The sequence below is a fragment of the Melanotaenia boesemani genome, chromosome 8 (genome assembly GCF_017639745.1).
Source record: "Melanotaenia boesemani isolate fMelBoe1 chromosome 8, fMelBoe1.pri, whole genome shotgun sequence".
Taxonomy (NCBI): domain Eukaryota; kingdom Metazoa; phylum Chordata; class Actinopteri; order Atheriniformes; family Melanotaeniidae; genus Melanotaenia; species Melanotaenia boesemani.
This window is the reverse complement of record NC_055689.1, coordinates 26,609,761-26,623,102: the sequence shown is the minus strand read 5'-3', so window position 1 is coordinate 26,623,102 and position 13,342 is coordinate 26,609,761. Positions and strand designations below refer to the sequence as shown.

At 36.2% G+C, this 13,342-nt stretch overlaps 1 protein-coding gene across 2 annotated transcripts in view; it reads left to right on the top strand.

The window, feature by feature from the left end:
* Nucleotides 1-9,822: 9,822 nt before the first annotated feature.
* Nucleotides 9,823-13,342, top strand: part of st6galnac3 (ST6 (alpha-N-acetyl-neuraminyl-2,3-beta-galactosyl-1,3)-N-acetylgalactosaminide alpha-2,6-sialyltransferase 3) — a 91,187-nt gene continuing 87,667 nt past the window's right edge. For both annotated transcript variants that reach the window (XM_041993194.1, XM_041993193.1), the window contains exon 1: nucleotides 9,823-10,053. In XM_041993194.1, the coding sequence (XP_041849128.1) occupies nucleotides 10,036-10,053 (18 nt within the window). In that variant the 5' untranslated portion in view covers nucleotides 9,823-10,035. The remainder of the gene's footprint in view (nucleotides 10,054-13,342) is intronic.

Sequence of the window (13,342 nt, the reverse complement as noted above, 5' to 3'; positions counted from 1 at the left end):
CAAATCTTACACAATATACATTGTTTTTAATATGCCTAATTGATTGTTTCAACTCTTTTAATTATATAATTTTTTTTAAAATCGGTTCTTAAAGTCTAGCTATCGTTTGACATGTGTAGAAGTACCAGCTTGTCAGGTTGGACTTTTGGCCTTGTCTGGCACTTTTAATTGAACATCTGCCCTCACCTGGCCCGGTAGTCTGCTAAAAATAAGAGGGGTAGGACCATGACCAAGCCCTCAGCATATACTGTTTGACTCTTTCTCTTCATTGAGCATATTTCCTGGAAAAGTGATTAGAAAGGGATTGGAATCCAGTTGGAAGTGGTCAGCCTGCTAATGTTTTTGTTTTTTAGATATATATTTCTCACTTAGATTTAGGCTTTCCCCTCAATATTTTAGAACTAACTGAGGTTCGTTTGTTTTAATATAGCTATTATTTTAATTATACTTTGCTGGTCCTCTTCATTAAACACACTTTGTATCATGTTTTTTTTTTTTATATAAGCATTGAAAACATCTTTTGTAAGCAAAGTTTTTCTTTTGAGGTATTTCTGTTATTTTTGTCACAAGGGAACAATGTTTTTCATAAAGATAAATTATTACTGTTATATAGGCATGGTAGACTTCATCAACATCTTCTATACCTTACTCCAATTATAGCTTATTTGCTCATTTTTAAGTGTCTTTATTGATTTTTCTTCTGTCTTACTATTTTGTACTTTTGGCAGGTCCTGCTTTATTTCCATATTGTTTTGCATTGTTGCAAATACTAACAAATGGTCAATAAACAATTGACGATTAACCCCCAATTTATTTTCTTGTTAACCACATTTGTAAAAATATTGTCACTCAGTGGCGCCATTTGTCGTCATGCGAGATGTTGTGTGATTGTTGGGCACAGACTTATGCTATACATTGAGTAAAATGAATCATCAATGGTCTTTAGTTCCTTTGGATTTTGATCCAAAGGAACTAAAGACACATTTGTCCTATTTCTTTGGACAAAGAAATAGCATTTTCTTTTAAATTATTTCATCATATGCCCATTATCACGTGTCTAAGTGGTATCAGTACAGGTCTGAAAAGCCCTGTAGCGACACATTCTATGATGTTATCAACTACTAATGACAAGTTTTTTTTTTTTTTTAAGTATTATTATTATTATTTTTACTTTTGTCCAATTTTATATTTAACTGTTTTATCTAAACAGATGATATGGTGTATTCACTTAATCCAGTTATTCTGTGCATCCTCAAATCACATTGGATAAGGTGATAGAATAAGTTTCAAAAGGGTAAAAACATGGCTGATTAAAAAAAAAAATCATTGAAGACCTTGGAATAATTAAGAATAACAAGAAGATTGTTTTAACAGAACATTGTGGTAGTGCTTTATGCTTGATAATACACTCAGTGAGGACAACTTTTTAAAGTTTTAACCAGTCTCTTGATGTGTCCCTGTAATAAACTAATGACGCCCTTTTTTTCTGATTCTTCCATATTACAGAAGGGTTTATGCAGATAGAGTTGCAAAACAAAAGAGATAAAGCAGAATCATCTTTTCCTTAAATGGTTAGAAAAGTGATGCCTTATCTTAAGTTTCCTCTTGTCTCAGATTTCAAGACTCACATGTTCAGATACAAATTCATTCCAAATAACAAAGCTACCAAAAGAAAGAAGAAGAAGAAGAAAAAACTTCACAACTTTGTCTCCATCAGCTGGGAACCTCCATTGGTGTCTTTGTGTGTGTGTCTGTCAGCAGAGGAGGAAGGTTTCAAAGCATCGTCATTCTGGCATCCTCTGACTGGTTTCACTGGATTAAAACCTGGGAACCAGACCAGCACTGAGGATTCTCATCAATAAAATAAACCGGCTGCCTACCACTGAAACCAGAGCCCTGCATCGTAGCTTGTCAACAAAAGCTCATGCAAGAAGAAACCTACTTTGTACTTTTTCCTCTGTGCACATTTTTACATTAACTTTCACTGATGAAAGATTCTCAGTAGAACGGAGGGCAGCGCCTCCTTCATGCATGCTGAAATTCTCAACAGACTTTGTTTTAGGCATATCCTAAAGGAGTTTATAAATCCATATGATAATACTAAACACGTAGTTGTTGAATGTATTTGTAATTTCTTCATTATTTTATTTTAATATTTAATTATTGTTGTTTTTTTGTAAATGATTAGTTTATTGACTTGAGAAGAAGCTGTCAGATTTTTAAAAGGTACCTAATTTCAGTACAACTAACAGACCTTTCTCTCATGGTCTGTGAGCCATTTCTTGGGTTAATATGTTCTGTTAGTGTCTCAATTTCAAGATTAGTTCTGGTTTATGTTCATTGCTTTTGGTTTTAGCTACTGTTTCGGGGTGTAGTCAGTATTTCTGTGTGGCTTTTGCATGTTTGGGGTTTGCCTGGGCTTCAGCGTGTTTGGAATAAGTGTTAAAGAAAATGAATGAATGAATGAATGAATGAATGAATGAATGAATGAATGAATTTTTTGTAAACACTTCTTGAGTCTTTATCTGTATATAATGCACCTACTGATGCACATTACACATAGCTGGTTAAGGTTATGTATTTAAATTGAAAACAAGATTATTAAGGTTGAATATGAAAAATGTTGTTAGTAAACAGAATGATAGAACATAGCATGTATTTAATGCTGTAGTGGTAATATATCGACTGACTCTTGGCACTCTGGCTAAACATGCTAATATAAATTGGATACTTTAACACAAACACAGCTTTCTGTGACTTGAGTATTCCACATTTTTCCATGAGACTGGGCTGCATTCTCTGTCATTAGATCTACTGAACAAAGCTGAGGCAGCAATCCAAGACACTTTTCCATCTTGTCAGCATTGTGTTCCCCTCCAAAGCTTCTCAAGAGTGATAGCTCCTTATCACATCCACAGAGGTATCATCAACACACTTTTAATCATCCACAGGGAAATTTCAGACTCGGATGACCTTGACTTTCTTTTTCCAGGCACAGTGCTCTCGCAAAGCTGAAAATTTAATCCACGATGTGGCACTCTGGCTTCAAGGATTACTTTTTCAAGCTCTGTGTGAAAAGCTTTTAAAGATGGAGGGAGATTTCGTGATAACCTCAATAGAGCATTGATTTGGTGAGAGGACCTGCTTCACACCTGCAGAAAATAACTGAGTGGTCTAATCAATGCAGCAACAGCCAATCTAAAGAAGTGCAGTGTTCCAGCAACTCGTGGTTAGAGGGCTTATGTATGCGTATGTGAGGCTTTGCCTCGAGCAGGTGTTTCTACCATGGATTCAACCTTGCTTGTGTGTCAGTGATTACAGCTTGGACACTTCAAATATATTTCTTGTTAAAGAAGGAAAAGTTTACATTGGTTCTTTCATTTGCAAACAAGACTGACATCTTGAAAATTTTCTATTTTCTCAAGGTGTCATGTTTTCTGGCACAGAGGTAGGTTGCAGCTGAACTCAATTACAGCTTCCAATGCAGACATGAGAAACACAAAGGCAGCATCTGAATGAAGTGAAAAAACGACAGGATGCTTGCAAGGTTTCTATCATTTGGTCTGATAATCTCATCAGTTTCCATGAACATGCAGTGAAATAAATATATTCCTTGCTGTTTTCCAAATATGTGCATTAAACTGAAGCTTAAACAGAGTTTTTAATGCAAGGTCAGGAACTAGTTGTCTTTTTCAGTCATTTTAAATTGACTTTTAAATTCAAATCTCCAATATTTCTATAAAAGAATAAATGCCGCTCGGTCAAGATGTGGACAAAGCTGAATTTAGTTGTTTTCAACACATGAATAGATTTTAATCCAACTAGTGTCCCTCTTTTTCATTTTTAGCGAGGGGTTTCAGCTGAAGCAACTTCATTTAAATACATTTTTTACAGGAACATTTAAAAAGAAAACAAGAAAGAATTGCACGTGTTGTATTCACACACAATAATTTATTTTAATTTATTAGTATTTATTATTTTTAATAAGCCAAAAATGCCACGTTTGGTGCTCAGATTGTCCTGTACAGCTTAGTGTTTGACTTGTTTTCAAACATGTTAATTGTGTTTGAATAGCGAATTTGAATGAGCTGAATTAGCTTTGATGACCCTGACCCCTTTTCCACCAAAGACGAGCTGGTGCCGGTTTGGTGCTGGTTCTAGATCCGGTGCTTAGCTGGTACTTCCAGCATACCAGCATGGGCCCTGCACTTTGTCATCCTCTGGGGGGCTGGTGCCTGGCGTAGTTATCTCTGGCCTCTTTGGGCCTGCGTGGCGTAGCCATGGAGCGCTTTGGTTGGTTTCCCGGATCCTGGGGCCCCCTGGGCTGCCTCTGATCTTTGTGATAGCCTGGTCTTATTTGCATGATCGCTGATCACATTTTATCCCCACATTTACTAACCTGCATGCTAACACAGTCATGTTCATGTTTTTCTTTGTATTGCTGATGTTTCTGTTGTTGTGGCTATGGATTATTTTTTCTTTTTTACTTCTTGTCTTTGAATTGGTGCTTCTGATGATTTTTAGTTTTGTTTTCTTGAAGATGTTGCAGGTATGTTCCTGTTTCCTTACAGGTGTAGCAACTAGTTGTGTGGGTTTTGAATAGCTGATGCTGCTACCTTCTACCTGGTATATCCCCGTCTCTATTTTTTATTTTTATTTATTTATTTTATCATTTGGATGCGTCTTCCACATGAAACAGACATTTTGGGAGCCCCAAAATTATATATTTTTAAAACTTTAAGTGAATAAATCTTTTGTTTCCAACCCATATGTAGTGCTAGGCGATATGACCTCTAATCAATATCATGATTAATTGAGCATATGACCTTGATTACAATTAATTAGCAATTATTTTAGCATTATTTTATTTTTAGCCCTCATACCTAACTGACAGTTTTTGTTGCAAATGTTTTCGTAAAAGAAGAGCAGATATTGATTATAATAAGAAGCACACACAGTTTAACAATATATGGTCACTTATTAATATTTTCAAAAAAATATTTAAGAGATAATTTAAATAATTGTCATGAACAAGACTATATTGATTATTGGTTCTGAATGTTGATTTTGATTAATTTTTTGATTAATTGCCCAGCCCTATCCATATCCATCTTTCCTGATCCAATGAAGCCATGGCTCCAACCAACATGTGCAAACCTCGCCCATCTCTACAACACTGGTGGATTAGTGTTGTATCCGTGCTGATGAAACTACTGAGCATCATATGGCTTTTACGTGTTAATGGTTGACCCTTCTTTCTCATCCTCGTCGCCCATTGGTGGTGCTAGACATTTACACATGGGGTGGCCACAGGTTGTGTAAGACTTTGTCAGGTGGAAATTACTATGTTCCTCTCCATAACACACACACTGGCACACACTGCTGTGATAACTGTGGCCACATTTAAGAGACATGAGAAATTAAACATCTTTACATTAATAATCTTAAAGACTATAAAAAGACTAGTTGGTTGTTTTTTTAGGTATGTGGTGATTGATGTGGTAATAGGAGGATCAATGGTCTCTCTCCCTAGTAGCTCTGGCTTACTGTCTGGTGATGGACACTGAATCCTTGTGTCTGACTACAATGACTTGTGTAGCTAACTTCAGGTTGGGAGCTGTTAGATTCTTACATTGGAGCTGGTCTGTCTGTGTCCTTCCTCTTTACAATAAGTCTGAAATACCCCCCTTTTTCTTCATTCCTATATCTTCTTGTAAAAAATAAGACTGGTTACAGGCTGTGGCTATGTCCACATGGCACCGAAGCTGGTTCAGGAACTTCAGGTGTGAAAATGGTGGCGAAAACTAGAAGAAAGGCTTCAACATCCCCACAAAACCGCTGTAGTATATACTACAAGGCTGTGGGGGGGGGGGGGGGGGGGGGGGGGGGGTGCTACGATGATTAAAGTAACACTCCAGAGCTAGAACAAGGTGTAGCGCATGTGCAGATAATGACATATCTACTTGCTCCCACAGTTGATGGTACAGTAGCACAATACAGTGTTGTAAAAGCAGTACATTTTGGTGCTAAAGTTGTACACAAGCCAGGACTGTCTGGAACAGCATCACAACACAGTTGGTTATGTACGCCATTATTGTTGTTGTGTTTGGCATGTGTTCATCACACTGATATCATATCCCCTAGTGGTGCAGTTACGATGTCCTCATAGTACCACAGATGGTAAAGGGTTTAAACCTATCCACCTTGGTACCTGGTTTCAGACATGATCAGTTTCATGGAGGCTAATCCCTGGTTTCGTGGGGATGAAAGATTGGGTTGCTAAAATACTTTTGCGGTTTTACTGCAATTTGGCATCATGGAGACGGCCCCTAAATTTCTCCATATTCTCAAGCCATGGCATACTTTAAAATTAAGTAGCACCCTTGCTAGCATCTTGTTTAAATGAAACTGGATCATGTAGCTTTAACTTAGAGCTAAAAAAATTGGATTACACGGTACCCTTAAAGCATTATTATAGTTTACTTTCAGCTCAAATGTGAAAATCTTGATTAACTGAGTTGATGTGTAGTCCTTTAATACACTCACTGAAAACTAAATATGGTTTCTTCACATTATCTTAAAATTAATCTAGTGCTAACATATAACTAGATTAGCAGTGCTACGTAACTTCATGCTAACATTAGGTTAATATCTTTACATAAAATTAGTAGTTGTACCTGCACAGGGACAAAATCTCTTCCAGGAATGTGTAGCAAAATTTAAATATATTTTTGAAGGGCGTCTTAAGAAACTACTTTAGAAATGTACTTCAAACTGATGTAGTGGTACTGATCATCCACGCTGTCTGAAAAGATGTTTCTGTCCTTCTCCAGTGAGATGTCAATCATTTGAGGTGGCATTCAGTCAGATTTCAGAGATTGCCATCGCCACCCATCTAGCTTGACCCCTAACCCCCCCCCAACTGATGACCGGCTTTAAGAGTTTGGTTCTGTTGGAGATTTTCCTTTACACTGTCACCCACTGCCCCATGTATGCTCTGGATGGAGGACTGAATCAAATCAAATTTTATGCAATCAATTGGTTTCCTTAGCTAGGCAATTACTTTTTATGAATTTGCTTATTTGAACATACTTATTATAAACTGGACTAATGCGGATAATGGGTTTGTTTTAAGAGAATTTTAATAGGACAGCAATAACAAGGACTGTGTCTGTAAAAGTGCCTTGAGATAGTAAAAGCTGGGTTGAATTGAAACAACTGTGTGTATAAAAGAGTTATGGTGGACTGTGGTCGATATCTGTAAAAATGCCTTTCTGAGATCAAAATTTTAACCAAAAAATAAATAAATAAATAAATAAAAATACAAGTGCATTAGAAAAAACTTGGATTAAAAAAATATACAATTGATCTTTTTTTAATCTTTGTTTTTCTAATGCACTTGTATTTTTTTCTGCACCTTGCTGTAATGTTTTTACTTTGAATTGTCTTGTACATGAAAAGTGCTATACAAATAAATTTGCCTTGCCTTGCCTACAGGAAACATCTACTGTTTTGGTTCCTGCTCTGGTGTGTGGCAATGGTGGGCATGTTTGTTTCCCTGGCAACTTGGAAATTTACCTGCACCTTATTCTGCAATCAAGCAGCGAGTATATAAGACCAGCTCAGCCTTCCGGTCATGGCCAGATTGTTGATTTACCCATGGTAACAGCTCTTGGCCATCTCAGCTTTTTTTTTATCCATCTTGTCCTTCTGCCTATCAAATTTGCTTTGCTCAGAGATTCAGACCTGCCTGCCTGTCACAACCTCCTTATCCCACTGTTCAGTTATCGGATGGTTAAAATAAACCTTTTCTCATTCCCAGCTCTTTGTCCGCACTTTGATCCTGATTACACCCTGAACACACAACATCTACACGTATTCAGACTGTGGAGGACACCAGGTCAAGCAGAGAAAACACATCTAGTTAGAGTTACCTTCACAGCTGATTCAAGTTCCCTACATTAGTAAATAGGGATTGAGTACAACAGCCAGCTTTCAGTGGCACTCCCATCTCCCTTGGGGAAATCAGATCTAAAAAAACCAAATGTCAAGTCAACATTATTTGGGCAGAGAAACAGCTGTAACGATTTTCCAGATGCAGCAGAATGAGAGAATGAGATCCTTGGGGAGGTTTGTATCTTAAAAAAAACTAATTTGAAATGCCAAACAAACTAAAATCTTTAACCCGTTAAGGCCCCACCCATGAAAAAATGGTAAGAAAAGTCCAATTTTTTAATAATTAGGTCTTTATTTGGCCCTATAACAACATCTAACAAAGAAATTTAACAATTTATTTTTTTTTTTTTTGGGGGGGGGGGGGGGGGTATCTATCATTTATTACCATGTCATATATTAAAAATATTAATTATATAATATTATAATACTATATAATATTATTAGGTTAGGTTAATTGATGACTCTAAATTCTGCCTAGGAATGAGTGTGAATGTTTGTTTACCCCCTGTGTGTTGGCCCTGCGATGGACTGGTGACCTGTCCAGGGTGTACCCTGCCTCTCACCTGTTAATGCTGGGATAGGCTCCAGCTTACCCGCGACCCTTAATGGACTAAGCGGTACAGAGAATGAATGAATGAATGAATGAATGAATGAATGAATGAATGAATGAATGAATGACTGGTTTTCTGCTTCTGGGTATCTATTAAGGGACAGAAGACAAGTATCAGATTATGTTCAACAGGATTTTGAGCAAAGTTTAAACCATATATTGAAGCAAAATGTCTCAGAAACTGTATGTGACAAATACGTCACGTCGGGCTCTTATGGGTTAAATTGTGTTACCAACTTGACAAAGCTTTAGGAATGTTGAAAGCCACAGGTCTACAAAAGTTTTTCTCCTTTTGTATTAACCTTTAAACATGGAAAAATCAACAAATGGAAGAAAAATAAAGGAAATTTGAGTACAAAAAATTATTTTGTTTATTAATAAAGTATTTTAAAATAAAATAAAGAAGATGATAGCATAGAATAAAGATCTGTTATTGTCATTGTTTTCAAAATAATAAATGAAGGCAAGTTGAGCTGACAAAAGCTTCTTTAAATCTAGGAGGGTCAGTCAGTCCATAAATAAATTGAGACATACATAGACTCCAGTTAATTTAAAAAAAACAAAACAGATCTACATGAAAGAGAAATTAAACAGTGTTAATTTAGAAGAAATTGAGAATATACACAAGAGGCTAAAGCACAGGTAATGATGAATTTGTCTCTTGGAGCTTTAGAATAGGACAATATAAAGATAACCTTTGTTTTTTATCTCATCTTTTTAAGTATTTATTTAGGAATAGACAATTATGATAAAACAAGAAAAACAATATAAAAAAACATACTGAATAAGTATTTGTTTCTTGCTTTCATTTTACGTTTTGATTCTTCTTCTGCACCCTGCTGTAGTCCTTTCAATGTTTTATGTAAAGCGCTTTGAACGATCTTGTACATGAAATTTGTTATACAAATAAACTTGGTTCCCTTTCTAGATGTTTTTGCACACCATAATATCACATTATGCTTTAAATAATTTAATATTTTAGTAATAATTACTTTAACTGCTGAACATGTGCATTCAATATATATATATATATATATATATATATATATATATAAATCAATATTTTTTAATTAAAAAAATATATGGCGATAAAAGAGAAGATCCGTCTATGTTTATGTTATCTCCTTTCACATGTTGGTTTCACCTGATGGTATTAAAAACCAAAAATCATGAAATCAGCGCCTGTCACGTGACACGACCGGGGGCGGGGCTCTACGTCTCAACCGGCCAGTAGCAGCGCAGCAACGGTCCAGGTCCCAGCAGATCTATGGGGGGGAAAAAATCGACAAGAGACGGAATAACGGTACACTCCAACATGTATGGAGCTTGTCCTCGCATTTAACCGCACCGCATCCGCGTCTGCTGCTGCGATGGAGACGTGAATAAATGTGCGCGAAGACGGACGCTGTGAACGCGTTTTGGGGCTGAAGAAATCAAGCGGTCCACCATTGTCTGCGGAAAAAATCAGAATGGCCTGGATGTGGAAGGTAAGAGGGGGTTTCTCTCAAATACGTCCCTGTAGAGAAAACGGCAAGGCAGACATATGAAGCCTGAAACGTGGCCAGTTCTCTGTCAGTGAACGTTTTTGCGTACGTGAGGTGAAATGTGAGCTGGGGAGCATGTGGTTGTGATGATGCTCAGTTGAGGATTCATCCTCATCTGGTTTGTGTCTGCTGCTGTGTTTTTTTTTTATTATTTATTTTTATTTATTTAATTTGTTTAATTGAACACCCACTTCCTGGCTTTGGCTTGTGATGCAAAACAGGTCCCAGAGTTTGTGTTATGTGCTCATCAGGCTTCTCTAAAACAGGCAGGCTGGAGCAGGCCAAGCAGCTGTGCACACAACATCCTTCATGTCCAGGTGTTCACATGATGTGAGACAGCCTCCAGGGCTGTGGGAAAGTTAACAAACCTGTCTCGCCCTGAATAACACACAGATTTTAGTAGGTTAAAAAGTTCAATATGACATAAGATGCTACCTTTGTAGATATATATATATATATATATATATATATATATATATGAACATTTTCAGTTATTCAACTCAGTTCTTGACTTATTTCCCAGTTTTTCCACTATAAAATGTCAGGACATTACAAAAACACCCATCAGGAACTTGGACCCATTTGCTTAATAGATAACACAATAGATAATGACAGTTAACAGTTAATAAATTTGTTTAGTCTGACACAGTTAAAAGTTGAGTTTTGAGCTCTTGTGCTAATTGATATTATTATATTTGAATGGGTGTCCACCCTTCACAGACACACATTATACTGGCTCACTCACTCAGATGGCTTCACACACATGTTAAATATGTTAAACATACCGACTACATTTGGCTTATCATGATTTGTTACACATATGTGTGTGTCTGTGTTAGCTTGTGTTTTCTTCTGTGAGTTTTGAAAGTGGATTCACTTCAGATCTCAGTCTGTATCAGCTCAAAGAAATAAAAAGCAACATTTTGTTGCAGTTAGCCTGTAATCTTTATGCTGTTTTTTTGTTTGTATATTAACAGCTAACATTTTCTGTTATCTTTAAAAGTTGTGCTCACTTTGCTTACTTTTATGGACTTTATATCTTTCAGTTAGGAAACGAGCACCCCTCAGAGGCCGCAGCAAGAAACTGCGTTCATCATTGTTTAATGTCTTCTTTAGTCTGATTTTGTTCACCTTTTTTGGTTTTGTTTAAGTTAAGTCCTCATATATTTTTCTTTTTGCCTGATTCATCATCTGTGATTCTAAGATGTGCAGGTTAATATCAGCAAAGAACAGCGTTGTTGTGGTTGTAGGATTTCAAACTTGATTATGATACCAACAATAATACACAATACCTTGAAGGGAAAACTGACAAATATAAAGGGGTACACTGTTTTTACCAGGGGGTCTCCAGAATATATATTTTCCACTTAGAAGCTTCACTTAAATGAACTGTTTTGTAATGTGTCATTCTGTAGTGTTTAAAGTGAGTGTGGTCAGTAATCTAGTTATCCTAGCACATGTTTAGCTACAGCAATAATAGTACAGGACAATAAGCTGTTTGCTAATCCAGTGAAGGTAAATAACCCATACATGCACCATTTTGAATGTTTACACAAATTGTTCTACTAGACAAGCTCATGTTACCAGTTTGATCTCTCTTACAAGGTAAAAACACACAGAGTCACTGTCTGCTGGTGTTTCATAAAACATATGATATCATGTTTCAAAGTTTCAGTGTTGTGTCTAGTTTTCAGATACTGTCGCACCGTCTCCAACAATGGCCATAAGATTTAGGAAAGTGGCAACAACTGGAACTTAGGAGTGTAGAAACAGTGTGAAGTTAGTTTTAAGCAGCAGCTCTGAATGTAAACTGAACATGCTCAGCTGGTGAGGAGCTGGCTGTATGGTGTTGTCCAACTGGAGAAGAAACATGTTGGTGATGATGATGCTGTTGAAAATGCATATTTAATTCATGCAAATTTGTAACATTGCTTAGAATTTGTCTGTCTTTCTATCCCTCACTCCATCCATCCGTCTAAGCCTTGACACGGAAAAGCCACCAACTTGTCAGGAGAAGTTTTAGATTTTTGCTTAAAAAAAGCCTGAAACAACCAATTTATTAATAAGTAAAAGATTAACTGATAACCAATTTCCGCATTAAGTGGTACAAACTTTATGTCAGAATATTTTCCACATCTTCCAGACTCAGTTATGATATGACAAATAAAAAAAGGAACAAGGCCTCTATGTTTTTCATTAAACTATTAGGTTGAAAATCAACTTTTTATTTGGAATAAGGATTAATTACAAAAGAGAAAAAAAATGGAAGTGCTGAGATTTTAATCCTGCTTTTTGTCTGTTACAGCAGGGACACACACCTGATGGCTGGAAGATCAGATGTTTTTACCCCTTGTTGAGGGTGAAGGCAGGTTCACACAGCTTTGAAATTCATACTGACTTTTATCTTTCAATAAATGAATCTGGAAATTTTCATTCTTCTTTGTCATATAGTTTAGATTTTATTATATTAATGTTTACGCTGAGATCTAAAAGAAAAAATGTATCTGCTACTGTGTAGAGGGAATACAGCTGTTATAAAGCAGCTTATTTGCTGTAAATGTTACTGAACTTTTATTCATTAAGCAGTACATTTAACATAAATGTGTTCAATCCAGTACTTTTGAAATAATTCTTGAATTTTTCACATAGCATTGTAATTAATCATGATTAATCACGGAAGCGATTAGTCTAGATTAAAAGTTCAAATCGTTGCCCAGCACTAAGAAGTAAGTAAGTAAGTAGATTTTTATGTAGGGCTTTTCCAAAACAGATGTCACAAAGTGCTTCACAATACTAAGAAAAAAAAAAAACAAAAAACAAAATATAGACATACAATGGATATGACAATTGTGAGTAAGTAAAACACATGACAAAAATTGAAATAATAACAAATAAGTGGGTCTTACACAGCTTTTTAAAGGTGTCCACAGAGCACACAGCTCTTATATCCATCTGGAGAGAGTTCCACAGATGAAGTCCAACAACCTGAAATGCACCTCTTTGTTCTGAGTCTTGAATGAGGGACAAGCAACAAACCCTGATCACAAGATCTCAGAATCCTGCTGCTGCTTTAGACCATGCAAGGCTCTGAAAGTAAAAACTACAAAAACAAAAAAGAAAAAGATCTTGCACAGACAAAAGAAAACTGGAATAAAATAAAAAATACATATTAAACAAATAAAGCAAAGCAAGTTTATTTGTCTAGCACATTTCATGTTACAGTAGGGGGCAG